Genomic DNA, 19643 nt, shown 5'->3' with positions numbered 1-19643 from the left:
CCGGAAGTGGGTTTAGAATCATTTGAATAGAGAGTCCCAATGTCCCAGGGCTTGGTGCACTGTACACAAAGGGAGATGTGGGTTTCAGGCGCACACAGACTCTTGACTCCAGACTCCTCTCCCATCGAGAAGGTATATGGCTGAAAGAAAGCCAGAAGTTCCCAGAGTCCAAGGCCTCAGGGCCTAGGGTTCCCCTTGCATGGGGCTAAGGACAGTGCTTCCTTTAAGGGAAAAAGAGGGATTATATTGGAGGGAGCGCTCAGAAGGCTTCTGGGGTCCTGGCAGAAATTTGTGTCTTTATCTGAGTGGCAGGTACATTTATAGCACTTTATTAAGCAGTTTCTTGATGCATATTATATCTCCCAGTAAAGAATTAATGAAATGTGTGAAATGTGTGTGTGCACACATGCACACCTGTGTGTTTCCTGGTGCTGTAGAAGATGGGATCCCCAAAGAAAAATCAGCTCTGAGTGCACTTACAAGTGCAGACGACTTGGACAGTAAACTCCCTCATGGCGTGAGCACCTAGGGGAAACCAATAGATTGCTGGGGACAGTGACCCTCCTGCTGGTCCTCTGCCCATCTGGGGTGAGGATGCTTGGGTAGCTGTGCATGGATTCAGGCAGAGCAAATGAGTCATGGGCCCATGTACTCTTACCACGGCAAGTGCCTCAGAGGAAAATTCCTTTCCCTCCTCTTTGCCAAGATTATAAATACTATGTTTATCAAACCAAAATTACAGAAGACTCTTCCCATCCCAGTAGAAGCAAAAGGAGACCAGTCCCAATTACCCTCTGTTTGGAATGCAGTTCTAGGAAGGCTTCTTTTCCTCCTCATAAGGGCAGCTGGGTGGGTTCATGAAACAGTTGGCTGAGCATCTACTGTGTACCAGACATGCTCCTTATTTTTCTGCTCTACCATCCCACGTAGTTTTGATTTTTCATTCTTGATAGGAAAAACACTGCTTATGCAAAGATTCAGATAACCAATACTCAAACAGATTTCCATGTATCCCAAGTCATTTAAAGATCAGGTTCATATGTTCTAAGAATATATATTTCACCGATAGTGCACAAATACACACATGTACATGTGCACACGCGCACACACAAACACACACCACTTCAAAACTGACTCTTAACAGATGTAAGAAGATGAAATAGAAAGCACAAATTGACCAGTACTAGCCAACCAAAAGTCCAGTTGATTTTCCTTCCAAAAAATCAAATTCTGGGCTTTTAGCTATTTGAAAGTCACATTTCCAAAATACCAGTTTTCCTCCTTTTTTGGAAACCATGAAAGCTTATAGTTCAAGTGATCTTCAGAAGTGACTTCTGAGAGGTAGAGTCAGGTGGATTTGGTCTCTTCAAATTGATAAAAGCAGCAACATATTCAAATGGATTAAAGGGGGCTAATGAGACTCAGAGCTGAAAACAAGCTAAAAAACAAGCTAAATCAATGACCAAAGCTTTAGAGGCAGCCAATGAAGAATCCTCCTCACCTGCACTCGTGATGAGGGACATCTAGAAACATCCACTCATCATTCAAGACTCAACCTAATGTCAATCATCTCCCTCTGTGCTTTAACCGGACCTTAGGCATATCTGACCAGAGTAGTGGTATCATTTTTTGGTGCTGCATTTCTTTAGTTTGCCCAACTTGACTCTGGGCTTCATGTGGGCAGGACCATACTTTAGACCTCTTTGAAGCTCAAGCTCACATAGCGAAAGCGCCAGATATGGTTTCCATATTGAATGAATGTTGGGTTCCATTCATGAGTCTATGGATTTGACTTTCACGACTGCTATGATACAATTCTTAAATAATGAATTGGCCTTAACCCTTCCAGAGTTTACCCACCTTGCTCTTTCTAACTTCTATTTTCAGATTCAGTGAGCTGTGAGTTCCATATCATGAGACACTGGCAGGAGCGCATCCCGTATTCTTCAAGCAGAGTTATGAAGAGGAGGAAACTGGTCAGCAGACTGATACACTGGAATTGCCCTCCTTGAGTTCCAGAACTCCAACATCCATTGGGAGAAAATGTGGTCAAGGGTAAGAAGGGGCAGAAAAAAATGTACATTTTCTGACCCCCTTTCCTCCCCATGTGGACTAATTCTTCTAAAACAACAATATGAATGGTGTTCCATTGTCATAAAAGTACATTAATTTTAGGCTATGAGATTTTGCCATTAGGTGAATTATTAACATGGATAGGCTGGTGGTCACAAGGAATCCTGTTTCATCCAGAAATCTCTGGGGAGGGCATCTTCTGGGATACTGGTGGAACATGACACTTATAGTGTATCTAATGCCTGAGTGAGTCTGAAGTTATGTTCATGAACTATGCAGAAGCTGATCACCCAATTAAGGCTCAGCCTGTCCTTGAGTCCTCTTTTTTCTGCCAATCAATCACCTTAAGCTACTGGACTTCCATTTTACCATTCCACAAGAAAATTGACTTGGCCTGAGATAGAAGTTAGAGTTAAAAATAGTCAATTCCCCTACGTAACTACAGTTTCTTAAAGGTTTTATGAAAATTAAATGGAAAAATACATGCAACTGGACCTATTAATTGGTTTCCAAGGGAGACAGGCATCATGGCATGATGTGGTGGCATTGGGAATCATGGAGGTATGGATTTATGTCCTCGCTCTTACCCTTGGTAGTAAGGTTGGCCATCATCCTGTTACTTGACCTTTTGAGTCTGTTTCTACATTTATAAAATGGTGATAGGAAGATTGTTTAGAGGATGAAATGAGAAAATGTACTTAAAGTAACATGCTCAAAAGAAAAAGGTTAATTCCTATATGCACTGAGATTGATAATCTATTGTATGTATCACAGAGAGAAACAACCATCAATTACACACACACACACACACACACACACGCACGCACACACACAAATAAACCAGTAAAAAAAAAAAAAAAAAAAAAAAAAAGGAAAAAAATAAAAATAAAGTACTGAGAAGCCAAAAGAAGACTTCCAAAGAAAGCTTTATTTTATTTGCAGGAAAAAAGCTGTAAGTTCAATATAATAACAAATGTTTTCTTTAAACATTTTGATAAATAATTAAAAGATTCCCCTGAAAGTAATTTTTTTAAAGTTCAATTTTCACATTACTGTGATGTCTTAAGTTAAAGTAATTGATCTCTTAAAAATCTCCTTCAAAAAAACAAATCTCCTTCAGGGGGTATGAAAAATGGTAGAAAAACATCATTACCTTATGTACATGTATGATAACATAAATGGTGTGAGTCTACATCATGTACAGCCATAGAAACAAAAAAGTTGTACCCCATTTGTGTACAATGAATCAAAATGCAGTCTATAAAAATAAAAATTCTTTTTAAAAACCTCCTTCAGTCCTAGAATTCTGGGACAAAATTCTGTCACAGAATTGGATGCTTCAGTAACCAAATTACTAATTCGAAGTGGAATTAATTACATTGATCTGTGACTCTCCAAGCCATTCAACATAAATATTCATTTCTTTGTGTCGATAGTGAGATAAAGTCATCTCTTCTCATTTGTTAAAACCTACTCAGCCAGCTTTGTTAAATATAGACAAAAACAGACAAAAAAAAAACAAGTATTCTCTGCTGGAAGCCCCTGTTTCATTCCATCTGAGTCCCTGCAATGAACACTAGCAAGGAGTTATTTCTAACACATGTTGGTTCTCAATGTTTAGCGCTCAAGATCTAAACACCAGACAACTCCACCTCCTGAAATCTTAAGTTAGTTTCAAATTATCTATGAGCAGAGTGGGAATGTCCCTTGAGCTCTGTAATATCGGGACTTCTGTGTATTTTCCCCTCATCATTGAACTTCATTCAGTGTATACACAGACGCACACACACACACACCATACTAGTCAAAGTAGAATGCAAATATCTAGTCGCTTTCATTATCACCTAATGAACAAGGACATTTATTTCTGTCATTAGTGCTTCCTAAAGATATATTTCTGATACTTTAGGGGCGGGAGCAGCATACAGCTCAAGAATACAGAAGGGAAGCCATATTGCTTGACTCAAAGCCAGCCCTGCCTCTAACAGGTAGTAAGACCTCAAACAAGGTACCTTAACCTCTCTGGGCCTGGGTTCCTTTACCCATAAAATGAGTGTGAGAATAGCACCCACTTTAAGTTGTGATGATTAAATACGTAAATTATTTAGAATGTCATCCCCACCTACTAAGCCTCAATAGATCCTTCCAGGGACACCCTGAGTTACATAGGCAGCACATGAGAGGTACAATCAGGGATTGGTGAACTGGGTACAGGGCTTGCCTGGCATGCATGAAGCCCTGGCTTCCACCCTAGCAGCTCACAGAAATCACTGACAGGAAACGCCAGGAGAAGCAGGGTGCACGGAAGTCCTGGTGAGGGACAGGCCCTGGGAACCTGGTGCACAGGTGCAGGTTACACTGGGTGACTCCTGAGCTGCCGGTTCCTGGTTCCAGAAGCAACACTGAAGACCTGCAGGTGCAGGCACTGCCGGGTTGACCCTTGGGAAAACCGTGCTTAACCCATAAATTCTCTTAAAAGTGAGTTCCCTATGAAAACCCTCAGAAAACAAAAGAAGCCAGCCCTGAGGCCACTGTGCAAATACAAATGTGGGCAGAGGCGGGAAAGGTGGCGCCCACACCTGCAGGCCACTCGGGGGTGCTGAGGGGGGGTCCCCCACGTCCCACCCGAGCTGTTTGGTTTGCCCTCTGCAGAGAGCCCAAGTTAAACATTGTCCAAGGCCACACTGGCCAGGAGGAGGAGGCTGGCTTGGAGAGACTGGAGGCTTCCAGAAAGAATCTTTTAAACTGCAAACCTTTTTCTCTAGTATTCTTTCCCTTTATCCTCTCCTAGGGCAGGAAGCTGGCCATTGGGCATGTTGTGTTTTGGTTTATTAAAAAAAAAAAAAAAAAAAAAAAAAAACAGCCGAATTGAACTCTTGCTTCACAAAAGACCAAAAATTGTTGATTGAGAATTTGAGAATTTTACCTCCCCCAACTAAATACGGGTTAAACACAGGTCCAAGTAGTCATCTACACTGTGAATCTACATCTTCCATGGGTCTGTGGTAAATGTCCTAAAAGGGAGATGCGATGAAGAGGGGTAATTCGCACACCCTCTAATTACCCCTTTAAAATATGATTATTCTGACATCTTTTAAGGACTATGAAAACTCTACCTAGTGAAAATTACCACTGTGCATCATTATGCTTAAAAGATAATTTAACTTGTTTGGATTTCTAGGTGCTTCCTTAAGAGTGAAGATGAAAGAGTAGGAATCAAAATGAAGAAGCACCCCTGAATCTGCCTGTATTTGTGCCCAGGCTACTGTAACAAGGGACCGCAGCCTGGGTGGCTTGCACAACAGATCTATTTTCTGGCCGTTCTGGAGGCTGGAAGTCCAAGATCAAGGTTTTGGCAGGGTTGTTTTCTCCTGAGGCTTTCTCTAAAAGATGGTTTTTAGATGCTGTGTCTTCATGTGGTCTCCCCTCTGCACGTGGCTGGGTCCTATCTTCATCTTTTCAGAAGGACACTAGTCATCTGGATTAGAGCCCAACCTCCTCGCTTGAGCTTGATTACTTCCTTTAAGACCCGGTCTCCAAATTCAGCGGCATTCTAAGCTGGTACAGGTGCACACTTGAGCACGAGAACCGCAGGCCCAGTTCACCCTGCCTAAACGGGAGCCTAAGGCATCCACAGGGCAACTCCATCTAATCACATCCCCAGTCAAGTTCTGGGATGGAGACAGGAACAGGAATGCAGGTGGTTTATGAAGAGTCCTCACTGTTAAGGTAGCAAAATGAGCAGGATTAGACAGAGAGAGACATCAAAGTCAAAATAAAGGCCACAGCTCATCACAAGGGCCCTCTGGAGCTGACTGGTCAGTCCTTTAACTTGTCCAGAAGTGATGTAAGGGGGCGGGACTTTATGCTCTGCCTGGACAGGAAGATGGATGTGAGCAGCCCCAGGAGGAGGCACGGTGTGCAGGAAGCAGTTCTCCTCCTTGGTAGGGGAAGCTCTGCAGGTTGCTAGTTGCCAACCCTACAGTAGCTGGCAGAGTGAATGGCCGTGCAGTCTGAAGTGAGTTCTCTGGTCTGGTCACTACAAGTAGGAAGTTTACTTTTCCCCAGTGAATTTTCCCCAAGTGAAATATTATTTTCTTCGGAAATTTTCACAATCTATGCAATGAGAACAGATATTTGCAAATCAGAATTCTAATAAACATTTAATATCCAAAATTTATAAGTGACTCATACAACTTAGTAGCAAGAAAATAGCCTGGATTTTAAAATGGGCAAAAGATCCAAATAGACATCACTAATCATCAGGGAAATGCAAATCAAAGCCATCATGGGACATCGCCCCACACCGGTTAGGAAGGATTTTAGTCAAAAGGTAAGATGTGTGGGCGAGGATATGCAGACAAGGGGCCCCTTTCCCGCACTCTTAGTGGGAAAGTTAACTGGTACAGCAATTATGGAAAACCATGGAGGTTTCCCCAAAAAAGTAAAAATGGAATTACCACCACATGACCCAGAAACCCACTTCTGTGCATATATCCAAAGGAATAGAAATCTGTATGTTAAAGAGACATCTGTTCATGGCAGCATTATCTGCAATCACGGAGAAATTTAAACCACCTATGTGTCCATGGACACAGGAATAGATGAAGAAACGGTGGCATATGTATACATACCCATGCATACAGTGGAATCCCATTCAGCCTTTCAAAAAAAGGATATGTGTGTGCATGTATACATACACACACATATATATATATGTCTCAAAAGGCTGATATATATTGATGTGTACATCAAAATATCATGTATACACCTTACATATACACAATTTTTATTTGCCAGTTATGCTTCAAGAAAACTGAGGCGAAGAATTTCTCATAAAGTCTCAGTAGATGAAAGTATAACCTATTATGAACCCTAAAATATTCGGCCCAACACCAGGCACATAGAAGAGTGGCCAGGTGGCAGGTCAGCCCATGTGGCTTAGTAGGAAAGGTAGATCCAAAGAGAGTTGGATGCAAATCTCTGCCCTGCTACTTACTAATCTTACATCCCGGGATCTCTCTGATCTCTCTGAACTTCCAATTTCTCTTTTGTATACCCATGTCCCTGGCAGCATTATCCACAATCGCCAATTATTATCCTTATCTTTTGCAAAATAAGGATAACCCCAAGTTTGTCGGACTGTTACAAGATTTAAACAAGAAGTATCTTGACACTTAGACTCAAAGTATCATCACGTGGCCTGGGGTAGAGCGCTTGCTTTGCACATGTGAGGACTTGGGTTCGATCCTCAGCACCACATAAAAATAAATAAATAAAATAATGTGCCCATCTACAAGTAAAAAATATTTTTAAAATATATCATCATGTTTAGCATGATTCTTCACATACACACACACACACACACACACACATAGAAACACGTAAGTGCATCCAAAAACTCATTAGTTCCCTTTTCTTCTTTGCAGCCCATAGTTCATTGGTGGTAAATAGTTACAACGAGAGAGAAATAGAGGTTTTATTTCCTAGTTTGAAGGAGAGTGCTTCATGAATCCTTTGTGCTCAGAGTCACCTACGAAGGTTGCTCAAATACAAGTTGCTCATTCTCAGCAAATCTAACTAGAGAGTCTAGGGTGGGGTGCAATATGTATCATCTTAGCAGGTTCCATGGGGGTTCCTGATACCCAGAAAATCTTGAGGCTTCCTGCTTGAAGCTGCGGATGCCCATCTCCTAGAAGTACTCTTCATGCCAAAGTTCGGGTGGTCCTGTGCTTAGGGGATGCTTGTGGACCTTTCCGCCTCGTTGTCATGAGGTCTTTGGACGTGGATCGTCACATCACGTCACGTTGCCAAAACCTCTCCCTCTTCACAAATACTGCATATTCCAAAACTCAAACCTGCGTAAATCATGTCAGTCAAACCAGTTCTCCTTTTTGACATGTAGTTTTATTAAGATATAAATCAGCACTAAAAGGCAATCTAGTGCAGACAGGTTTCTTATGGGGGATGCAGATCCCCTGGGCTTGCCTGGAAAATGAGAAGCATATTCGAAGATGCAGGTGCCAGAGTGGCTAAGCCTGCAAAGAGGCGCATCTGGAGGGAGACTTCACCGTCCCATTTTGATGAAGGACAGCAACTCCTCCAGATGGGATTGCTGACGGCTCTCTGTGTTTGTTTATGGGTCACAAAGCCCAGCTGTATTGCAGACTGCCAAGAAGACACTGACCAATGTCCCAGAAGTAAACGGGAGCTGCAATGCACAAAGTGACCCCAAAGCTCAGGCGGGCTTTCCTGTTCCTGCCAGACACTTCCTGATTGGACACTGGGACAGTGGTTTTTCAGTGTCTTCTGTGGCTTTCTTTTCCCACAAATAGGCTTCATTTATTCTAAGATATGCAGCTTTGGAGGTTTCTTGAAAATGGTACTTTCACTCAGTAAAAATAAAGATGAAAACTCTGTCCGTGGGAATCCATTCTGCATAAAGATTAAAGTAAGAGCATCACAGAAACAATCTACTCTCCCCCGCTGATCAGCAGCCACCCAGACCTAACCGCTTTCCATAGCAGGGAAAAGAAAATTCTGGAAGCAGCACAACAAAAATCTTTCCATCACTGAGAACCCTTGGGTGACCTTTCTTGCCGTCTCCATCCAGACATTACAAAGGCAGAGCTGAGTCCTTTCTTTGGTCCTTAGACTAGCACTGCCAATACCAAGACCTATTCTGAGTGCTCTTCTTATTGAGATTTTCATTATTGTTTCTCCACAGTTTTCCTTCATTCTCTTTAAAAACTCTTTCTTCAGTTTTGGCCAGGGTGTCATAACCCACATGAACTCACCATTACATTAAAAAGAAGTATGCATCCCCTGTCCTTTAAGTATTATCCAGAGCCCTCTTGGTTTTTTACAGGCTCATTTTAGAGAACCATCTTTGAGTATATAGTTGACGAGTGCTTCTTGCCCATGTTCTAATCTCTTTCTGCCTCTGCCCTGTACTGTGTCATTTGTTAGATGCACAGAATTTCAGAACTTAAAGGCATATTAGTCAGGATAGTACTCCAGGAAGCTGCAGTAACAAGTAAGCCCTATAATCTCAGTGGCTCTATACAATACAAGTGAGTTCTCCCTTGTGGGACAGCCCATCACTCTCCTGGGTAGCTATCCTCAGGAATCTGGGTTTCTTCCATCCTGTGACTTCAGCATCTACAAGTCCTTCACTTCCACAGTGTAAATGAGAGTGGTGTGAGACATTTTAGGTAGCAGTCTGGAAAGTAGAATGAATCATTTCCCTAGCCTTCTGTTGGTAAGAACTCAGTTGTATGATCAATATAAACTCAAATAAGGCAGAGAAATGCTGAGAGAGTGCACAGATGACAATACTGGTAGCCTCAGAGAGAATTTAAAGGTCCTTTTCTTTCCACTTCTTTAAGATATTTTAGTTGAGGCAACTCAGACCCAGAGAACATTTAAGTTATGTACAGCTAATCAGAGACAGCTCTGCTTGCTGGTATTTGCCAAGGACCCCCGCCTACCCATTCCTATTAATTATTATTAACGTGTAAAAGCATTCAAAAAGTGCCAAATATGATTGGAGATTAGTTTCCAGACCTTTCTATCCAGTACTCCAGGATAAGGAGGGACATGGCCATCCTGCTCTGAAACCCAAAGTTCTGAGGCAGAGCCTCTGGGTCTGAGAGCCAGGCTGAGGAGTGTTTCAGGGAGCAAGGGCCAGTAGTAAACCCTAATTATGGGAAATGCTTCTTGGCTCCTAAGAGACATAAAATTACTTCGGGAAGAGTCAAGGAAAGCAGAAACAGAACACCCTGTGATGTTTCATTCAGAGGCCAAATATCACCTACAAAGTCTTGGGTTTTGTACTTGATTGTGTCAAGATAACTTTTAGAGAATGGAGACAGTGTTGGTGGGGAAAGAAGTTCTGGAAGGTGTCAGCCTGCTTTGCAGCACCCGGGTTGGCTGAAAGGCAATGCATCTAGAAGGCTTGTCCTCAGTTGGGATCAAATGTGAGGGGTAACAGAAGCTTAGAAAATCCCGGATAAAGCTGAGGAAATGGGCACAGGCAAGCGAGGTCTCCCTGGTGGGCACCGAAACCTGCCTGGGAGGGTAAGATTCCACCAGTGGAGACCACTCCTTTACAGTTTAGAAATTCTGCATATAATTTTGCATCACCTCTGTCTACATCATGCTCGCTGGGCAGTTGGTTACAGACCTATCTTTAAAAATTCTGATTTTGCCATCACAGAATTTATACACGAACAGGATCTTTTGCTTGAATGTTTTCACTTTCCTCTGGAAATCTGGCATGAACTAGTTGAAGACTGCACGTTAGTGCTTCTGTTTTTAAGGAGCAAGGACAAATATTTTAATACTCTGACCCACCCATACCAGCTCAGAGGGAAAAAGAAATAAAGGAGTATCTACCACTTGGCTACTAAATATGGTGTTGATTTAACTTAAACATTTTTAAAATAAGATTTAATAACAATAATAGAAAATAAATTTATAGAAGTACCAGAATTAAATGCTTGATTTAGTTGCCCCTTTCCCCCTCCCCCTCCAAAATAATCACATTCTCTAGATTTTATGGATCATATGCAAAACATGGTAAAACGACAAAAGCCAATGACAGGTGTCTTCATTTCCAAGCTAACTTTTCCCTCTCTTTTAAAAACATATGCTTACCCGTGTCAGTTGGAGAAAGGCTGTGCCCATTTTATTGACAGCCATTGAAGTCAATAAGATGAATGGGTTTGGTTAGTTTACGGCAAAGGCTGGGCTCAAATCAGTGGTCAGTACAGCGAGCAGGAAGAGGAAGCTGGTCAGTTAGACACCTCCAAAGAATCAAGAAGAGGTAACTTTCAGACTTACACGCATGAGATACATACACACTGGTAAAACGAAGTGGATACAATTAGCCTGCTATGAATATCATCCATCTATACGTTAAAGAGAGTTTGGTGTGGAGCACCCCCAACTTCGGACCTACCGATCTGGGTGAAGTAATGAGGACAATGTGGGGTGCAAGTCGGGAAGCAAAAAGCCAGGTGGCTGCCTGACTGCACGAAGGTGGTGTGAACAGGAATTAGTTACCAAGGAAGCAGTAAAAAGAGAGAACTAGAGGGTCATAGTGGCCCTCTGGATGGCAGAGCCCATTGACCTGGAAGTAGCTAGGAAGGACAGTCTTAACAGTGTTGCCCAAAGCGTGATGGTTCCCCTGATAGAATACTGAACCCCTGTTGTGGACAAGAGAGGCTCATCACGACAGCAGTATTTCAAGCTGTGCCAGCAGTACTCTTCCAGGTAAATGCCCCTCTATGGGAGGCACCTGGGCAGGCAGAAGTTTGCCCTGTAAGACCTCCGCCCTCACTCCACCCCCTTGAACTGCTGCTGACCCAGCCCCAGGTTATTTTGACTGGAACATATAGAAAGTCAAGATCAGGACGTTCAAATAATGCGAATGCGTTTGGTGTCTGACAATAAATGCCATATTGTAGGCCAGACATGGTCTGCAGAACAAATTTCAGCAGGCCACGCGCTGTTATTCGGTTGTATCCAGGACCCCACCACGCACAGCTTCATCCGAGATACCAGGAGTCGACAGGATGATGTGTTCCAGGTTTTTGCACACATTCTCCAGTTGCAGTAATTGTTAGGTGATAAATACTGTGACAGCTCATTACCAAATTCAGCTTCCAGAAGGCGGAAGGTTAAATTGCACCTCTCACCTGCTGGGCGACGGGTTAGCATCTTAGCCTTGTCCTTTCTCCTCCGTATTCTTCACCCAGCCCCAACTCTGTCTGGAATCTTGTGTATTTTAGGCATTGGATTTCACTCAAACCCTGTTGAAGTGAGAAATGGAGTCAAAAGACTCATTACACAAGTTCATGTAGGAATATGCCAGATAGTCAATAAAGGTCAGTGAATAGTGGTGAAAGCAGATGACCTAAGACACACAGTGGAAGACTATTCAACCATGAAAAAGAACAAAATCCTGTCATTTGCAGCACGGTGGGTAGAACTAGAGGACAGGATGTTAAGTGAAGTCAGTCGGGGAGAGGAAGAGAAGAACTGCATATCCTCACTTCTGTGTGGAAGGTAAAAAGCTGATCTCCTATCAGGAGAGAACAATGGTTATCAGACCAGAGATGGTAGGGGGGAGGGAGCCGTGGAGAGTGGGTGGTTAGTGGGGACAGAGGTGCACCTGGGTAAGAGGACGACTTCTGAAGTTCTACAGCACAGTAGGAAACTCGGGTTGAAAACAGTTCATTGCGTATTTCCAAACAGCTAGTCGAGAGGATTTCTAATGTTCTCAACATGAAGAAATGACCAATGCCTGAGGGACAGATCTGCCAATTATACCTGTATGGAAGTGTCACGCTGCACCCCATAAATAGGTACAAGTCTATGTAAATTTGAAATAGAAAATGTTTTGCAAATATTACCTAGAAACACAAGAGCCTGATCTCTGGTCTCTGAGCTTTTTTTTTTTTTTTGGTGTTTTTGCCTGTGCGTCTAGAGAGGATCTGTGTGCTTTGTGCCCTAGAAACACACATAAACCTGTTTCCATAAACTAACAACTTGGTTTTTCTTTTTTTTTTTTGGTACTGGGGATTGAACTCAGGGGCACTCGATCCCTGAGCCACATCCCCAGCCCCATTTTGTATTTTATTTAGAGACAGGGTCTCACTGAGTTATTAGCACCTCACTCTTGCTGAGGTGTCGTGGGTAGACACCAGGGATGTCACCAGAATTCTTATCATGAACGGGAGTTTCCACCACAGGGAATGATCCAACCCCAACAGTGCAAGGCCGAGAAACCTCCCCAGGAGCCCACTCCAGGCTCCCCCCACACCCAGATGACAGCTTTGATTTTGGGGTGAGTGACTCAAAACATCCTTGATCCTGTTAAGAACAGGGAGGGAAGGAACTTGCAGGAGTAGCATTTCAGGGCCAGGGCGTGAAGCAGGCAGCTACTTGTCTGAACTAGGTATGGGGACCACTGGATTTCCCCTTGCCCAGTGCCCTGGCTGTGGAGCTCAGGGTGGCTGAGCAGGGAGCAGAGAGCAGGCCCCACCGGGGGCTCTGGGACCACTGTCACATCACCGCGTCAGCTTCTTGCAATCAAGCATACAAACCAGAAGGTCAGCCCTGAGAAGCAGAAGACAGAAAGGAGAGTCGTTCGGCCTGCGGTCGAGAACAGATCGCTGAACGCGACAGCCCTGTCCAAAGGGAACGACCGACCAACCGCCACCACTAGGGACCGTGCCCGCACCTGGATTCACGAAGCCTCGTCTGCCTGGTGCCGGGGACCAACTCCAAGAGTCCAATCCACTGGCTCATCCTGCACCTTCGCCATGGCCTGCTGAGCTCTCGTCTATCCAAGCAGCCGTACTAGGACCAAAAAATATGGAAATGTCATCTGCGGCCATGAATCAAGAGCAGCTGAACTTCAGCTCTGCTGAAGGTCAGCTGGTGTAAGTATTTTGACAAATATTTGCTGCCCTGACACAGGGCAGTTCATCATTTTTTTTTTTTTTTTTTTTTTGGCATCTCCAGATCCACTGGAAACTTTGTATTTTATGTGAACCTTCCAGACACCTCAAGTTTACCCTGCTGAAGGAGGACCTTGACACCATGATCCTTGGGGAGAGAGAAACTTTCTAAACAGCTATCCATTTCCTTTGCTTCCACCGGGTATATGGACAATGATTCTATTTTAAGTGACTCAGGACAATGACTGTACTTTAAAAAGTGAAGTAGTAAGTTACCCACAGACCTGGGAGCAGTTTGCTCGGGCATTAAGTGAACCCAGTTCCTAACCGTTGCTTCGTGTTGTCCTGTTGATGTTTTCCAGTTCCGGCCCACTCTCGAAGCTCTCCTTTATCCTCCATTCCCGTGGGGATCAGCTGTCACTCATCACCAGGCCTGTCCTCCCTCCTGGTAATCCCTCCCTCCTGGTAATGGTGCCATGGGAGAAGTATACTGATATCTCCTGGAAACTTAAAAAAATATTATTTGTGCCTGGGTCCCAGCTCCAGAGTTGTGATTTCATTAGCCTGGGTTAAGGCCTGGGCTTTGGGACAGTTTACTGCCCCCGCCCCTACAAGATGATTCTGTTGTGCTGTCAAGGGCTGAGAACCGCTGGAAAAGGACAGCAGATATCTGTGAAAACTGTGCATAAAATAAGAGTTAATATGATCTCAGAGGTTTTCCTACAAATAATGTATGAGCTTCTCATCATGTTTTAGACTTCTTTGGGTCTTACTTTCTTGTTCCTGCTGTGTTCCAGGGATGTGGCCTCAAGCTAGGAGAGAGGCAGACAGTATCAGTGGTGAGGTGCTTGGAGTCTAGAGCTCAGTTATCTGGGTTCAGACCTTGACTCTGTCACTTACTGTGTGACCTTGGGCAAGTGTCTTAACCTTTCTGTGCCTCAGCCTCATCAGAGAAGTAGTAGAAGGATTAAATGAGTTAGTGTAAAGAGAGGACTGAACATAGGGGCTGTCAAGAACAGAATCTGCTTCTGATAGCTAAGATGGAGAGACAGACAGGTGTGGACAGGAAGGAATAAAACCACAATCCAGGGTGTCATGGGACACAGAGACTGGTGACAGTTGGAAGCTGTGTCTCCAGAAGGAGAAGAAATAGTGTTTAACTCAGGAAAAACTGAGATTGTGGAGAGATGCAGCAGCAGCAGCAGGAGAGGGTGTAAGTCGTGGAGCCCAGCCTCTACTCCTCCCTCATGCTAGCCTCCAGTCTCCCAATACAGCCTCCACTGCTGAACTGGAGAGCCAGGGAAGCAGCCTGCAGGGACAGGCTCTCAGGGCACAGAGCAAAGCAAGGAAGGCAGAGAACGAATCAAGTGGGTGGGAGGCAGAGAATAACCAGCACAATGAGCAGCTTTTCATGAGTCCCCAGGGCTGGGAAGTCACCAGAAAAAGTCCCGGTTGCCCTGGTGTGGGCAAACTTTGCACGTCAGCTGTGGAATCTGAAAGAGAATTGCCCCTCGAGCCACACTCATTCTGGGAGAGAGGTGCCTCCCCCGCAGACCTTAGCACCAAGCTGAGAGGGCTCAGCTGTGGGTCAAATGTTCCATTTTTAAAAAACCCGAGCTCCCTGGGACCTGGGGCTCTGGGGAGAGCGCCTCATGGCTGCGGACCAGCTCCTGCTCCCCTGGAGCCCTCTCCGCCCCTGCTCCCTGGTCTCTCTCCACCCCGACCCCTGCACCACACAACCCGGACCTCCAAGCTGTGTTGGTGGAAACACATGCCTGAGCCTGACCTGCAGCAGCTCTGGAATGTCCTCCTCTGCGGCTCCCCCACCCTCAAATGCCACCTTTGTCCTTCCACTCATGAATGCTGACCTTTGGTCCAGCAGACACTTCAGTCTTCCAACATCCCGCCAGCGACTTAATGGCCATTCTTGCCTGTGCTTCATTTGCTCTGCAAAGCCACGCTCCAAGGTTCCAAGATCAAGTACCAAGCGGTGTAAGCAGAGGTAGAAGCCCATCTTCCAGAAGCTTCCATGCTAAGCATAAGGGTGGAGAGAAGGCACTCAGTGTGACAGGTGGCTTTTCCAGTAGACACCCACCAGCTCCTCTGCAGGTTTTGCTTCTGTGCTATATGACAAGCAAACATCGTGACGCTCAGATTCTTGCCCGGATGCGTCAGCCCCGTCTCGTTTTGTGCAGATACATACACTTGGTTCACTGGAAACCCAGCAGGGACCCTATCTTCATTCCAACATTACGGCTTTTTCCAAATCAAATACCAGGTATTTCTTTACAGATTTAATTGGACTATTCTTCCTGTAATCCCATTATGTTCCATCCAAATTCCTTTGGATCCACAGCCTCCCCCCATGAGCATGGTGCTCTGTGACAGTCCTATTCTGCTCTGTCACCCTTAGAAGCCCAGCAACCATTGCAGAGCGTTTCTGGGTAAAGAAGGATGACACGGCTTCTCTGCCCTTTCAGTACCGAGGTGACTTCAGCTTCATAATCAGACAACCAAGACCCCCCGGAGGAGCTGGGGACTGAAGTTAAAGGATGTCTGGGGAAATCTGACTAGGGAGGATGCTAACCAGTGATTTGGGTTGGAGTCGTGCCAGAAGTTTCAGTCACAGGTGCCGCAGAACCCACCAAGCCCCCCGGGGCCTGCAGATCCCTGTGCTGAACTTTCATTTTACATAAGAAGAGAGGAGACACATACACACACACACACACACACACACACACACACACACACACACACACACACCAATAATGCAGGCATGCATAGGATAAATGCCAAGTGAGTGGGACATAAATAATAATAGTTAAATTGTGTTTGAAAGAATCTGACATTTCCCTTAATCAAGATTCATTTCCTATGCAGGTGATTTCCATTTCTGTTGGTCTCTGTGGAGGTTTTACAAGATTTCTTAATCTATCTCTATTTCCATATGTATAATTTGGGTGGCTGAAAGATTTCTCCTACCTCCAAATCTTGTGTATTTCTTGACATTTTGAATTTATGAGGTATCCACAAATCCACAAAAGAAGGACCCAACCATGTCTGAGGTCAGGTCTTCTTATGATGCAAGTATCTCAAAGTAGAAATTCTCTGACTTTCTCCCTGTTTGTGGAGGTTGAAGTAGGTGCTTCCAATCTTCAATTCTCATTTTTTGCAAGGGGGGAGGGGGCTTGCTACTTCAGCAAAGCCAGTGACTCCAAGAACATTCTCCCCTTTGGGTCACCTGTGCCACTAGGAAAAAAAAAAAAAAAAAAAGCAAAATCTGGTGAAGAATTTTGAGGAACATCTCCACTCCCAGCCTGTTCCAATGAACATGAATACAAGTCCACCGTGAACTTGCCATAGTGACAACTATTCTGTTTGCCTGCCCCTCAGTCCTTGTGTCTGTCCTAGCATATTTGATGAGAGCTGAACCTGCAGCCTGTGATCACATCTATCACCTCTGTAGACCATGTACTCATAAGAACAGACAGTTCTTGTGCCTCATATTTTTTAAATTATTTATCTATTTACTTAACTTTGACAAGTAGAAATGTCATATATATATATATGTACATATATATATGGTTTACAACATGATGCTTTGAAATACATATGCATTACAAAAGGATTAAATCAAGTTAATTAACAAATCTGTGACCTCACATTATCATACTGATCATTTTGTGTGATGAGGACTCAACACCCACCCGTTTTGGCAATGTCCCAGGATTCCATATATTGGTGTTAACCATGGTCACCAGATATACAATGCATCTCAGTACCTCTTCCTTTTGCTTTGTATTCTCTCACCAATATTTCTCCATTCCCCCGCCCATGGTGACCTGCCTTCTACTCTCTGATTTTCCAGATTTCAAATATAAGTGAGCTCATCTATATCTGTCTTTCTGTGCCAGTTTATCTCACTTAGCCTAATGTCCTTCAGGTTCATCTGTGCAGTCACAGATGACAGAATTCCCTCCTTTTTTAAGGATGAGTCTATTCCACTTCCGTGCGTGTGCCACATTTATCAATTCATCATCGACGGACACTCGGTTGGTTTCTGTATCCTATCTGTTGTGAGAGATCCTGCAACGGACAGGGGGATACAGATATCTTGTTGGTGCGCTGAATGCATTTCCTCTGGATGGACACCCGATGGTGGGATTATTAGATCCCATTTTTCATGTTTTGAGAAAGTTCCATTCTGCTTCCCATATGACCTTACCAGTTTGCATTCCCACCCACGCTGTCCTTTCTTCAGGTCATTGCCAGCCTTTGCTTTCTTCTCTTTTTGATAACAGCCATCTGACAGGTGTGTAGTGAGAGCATCATGGTACAGTAGGCATTGCTCCACCTGGCATTCCCCACATGGAGCCCGGTGCTCTGCGCCCAGCAGGCCCAGGGAAGGGTAGGTTAAGGAGTCAATCAAGTGACTGTTTAACAGGAAGTCAGAGGCATGAATCCTCCCAGAGAGCACAGACAGACCTAGGAATAACTGCAAGAAAGCGAGGGCTCTCTCCAGTGCCCAGAATCTTCCCTGGTAAAAGGGCCCAGCATGTGACCCCAGCTGCAGTGGCACCACTAGGGATTTAAAAAAAAAAAAAGAAAAAAAAAAAAACTTGTAAGAAATTCAAACCTGGTTCTCAGACCTGACACAGAAAGAAGGTGAAAGAAGAATCTGGTCTCAAAAGAACCATTTGGTTTTGCTTGGAAATTATTTCAAGGAAACTGTCAAGGACCATAACCCCCACTGTGTTTTCTGACCTCCCGGGAGCCCCTGGCTGGGTGCCACCCTTAGATCAGGAGAAGCGCATTTGGCTCTTCAGGAGGGCAGCGTCTCTTGGCTAACGAAGAGGAAACTGGTCACACGGAAGAAGTGGGGCCCTTCGCTGTGGCTACCGCCCACATAGTCGCTTTCTCTAATCCTGACACCAGAGTCACCCGCCTGGAGGCCAGGCTGTCTGCGTGGATGGAGTAACGATCCGGGCACAGGCCCAGTGAGCGCACTGAGAAGAACGCACAGGGACCCTGCAGGTCCTCAGCGTCCATTTCTGCCTTCAGTTGTAAGAACAATGCCTCGGGTCATTTGGATCCTGATAACATTGACTCAAAACCCTCAAATAAATGAAGTCATTCTGAGTCACCAGCAGGACGGGCTCTGCCAGCCAGAAATAGAGCCGCGCGTTTGGCCACAGGCGGAGGCTGCGTGCAGGGCAGAGGGAGCCGGCGGGTGACGGGCGGTGCCCGCGCCCTTTATTCCTCAGCCTCTCTGCAAGACAAGCGCACGGTGTGTGGCTTTGTCCCCATCCAGGTTGCCCAGGCTTGAGGCAAATTCAGTTTCTTAAAATGTCAACTTACACACACATTTTCAGGAATGTGTCTGTTGGGTAAAGCAGCCTTACAGAGGGAAAGGCAGACAGGCAATCCCGTGGCTAGTTCATGTCATTGTCATTTGGGGCGCTTCTTTCAGTACACCTTCACCTTGCCTGCTAAGAAACCACTCCCTCCACTGAGTTAAATTAGGCAATAGTTAAGCTATGTCTTTTTTCCTTGGCCAGGACCAAGCCCATTGTCCCTTTGATGATCTGCTAATAATGAAGACAAAGAAGCAAGCAGCCCCGGCGATGGTACTGTTCCCCAGGCCCGCTCACTGTGGGAGGCTGTTTTGCCGTGGACAGACTGATCGGTTCAGGGTCAAGAGAGAAGGGATTCATCAAACTGGGAAGAAGAGAAGGAAAAATCAAGCCAACAGTTATAAAAACAGGAAAAGAAGAATAACAATCCCATATCCGTATGATCCACATGGCTCCCTTTTGCACACTTGGGGAGTGTGCAATGAAGTGTGAAGAAAGGCACTTCTTGCTGCCGCTCCCAGGTCTCTCTCCCACTTGGAGACGCCTCTGCAGTCCAGTACTGTGGGCTCGCACCCTTGCAGGAAGGGGAGGCAAGCACACAAGCAACCTAAGGTCAGGCAGACAAAAAGGAAACACTGTCTGTTGTTGGTGAAAAGTCCGAATTTTCTCAGTGTACCATTCTGAGATAAATTCATCAATTTGGCCCCTCCTTTGGCTGATACAGCCTACTATTGTCATTTAAAACATT

At 44.7% G+C, this 19643-nt stretch overlaps 1 protein-coding gene across 1 annotated transcript in view; it reads left to right on the top strand.

The window, feature by feature from the left end:
* NEDD9 (neural precursor cell expressed, developmentally down-regulated 9) overlaps nucleotides 1–19643 on the top strand; it is a 177121-nt gene that overhangs the window by 71674 nt on the left and 85804 nt on the right. Inside the window, exon 2 of the mRNA XM_079147908.1 lies at nucleotides 1888–2055. Within this exon, the coding sequence (XP_079004034.1) occupies nucleotides 2044–2055 (12 nt within the window). The 5' untranslated portion in view covers nucleotides 1888–2043. The remainder of the gene's footprint in view (nucleotides 1–1887; nucleotides 2056–19643) is intronic.

The sequence above is a fragment of the Sciurus vulgaris genome, assembly GCF_902686455.1.
Source record: "Sciurus vulgaris genome assembly, chromosome: 7".
Lineage (NCBI taxonomy): Eukaryota > Metazoa > Chordata > Mammalia > Rodentia > Sciuridae > Sciurus > Sciurus vulgaris.
The sequence above is the reverse complement of the archived record's forward strand: the minus strand, read 5'-3'. Positions and strand labels throughout refer to the sequence as shown.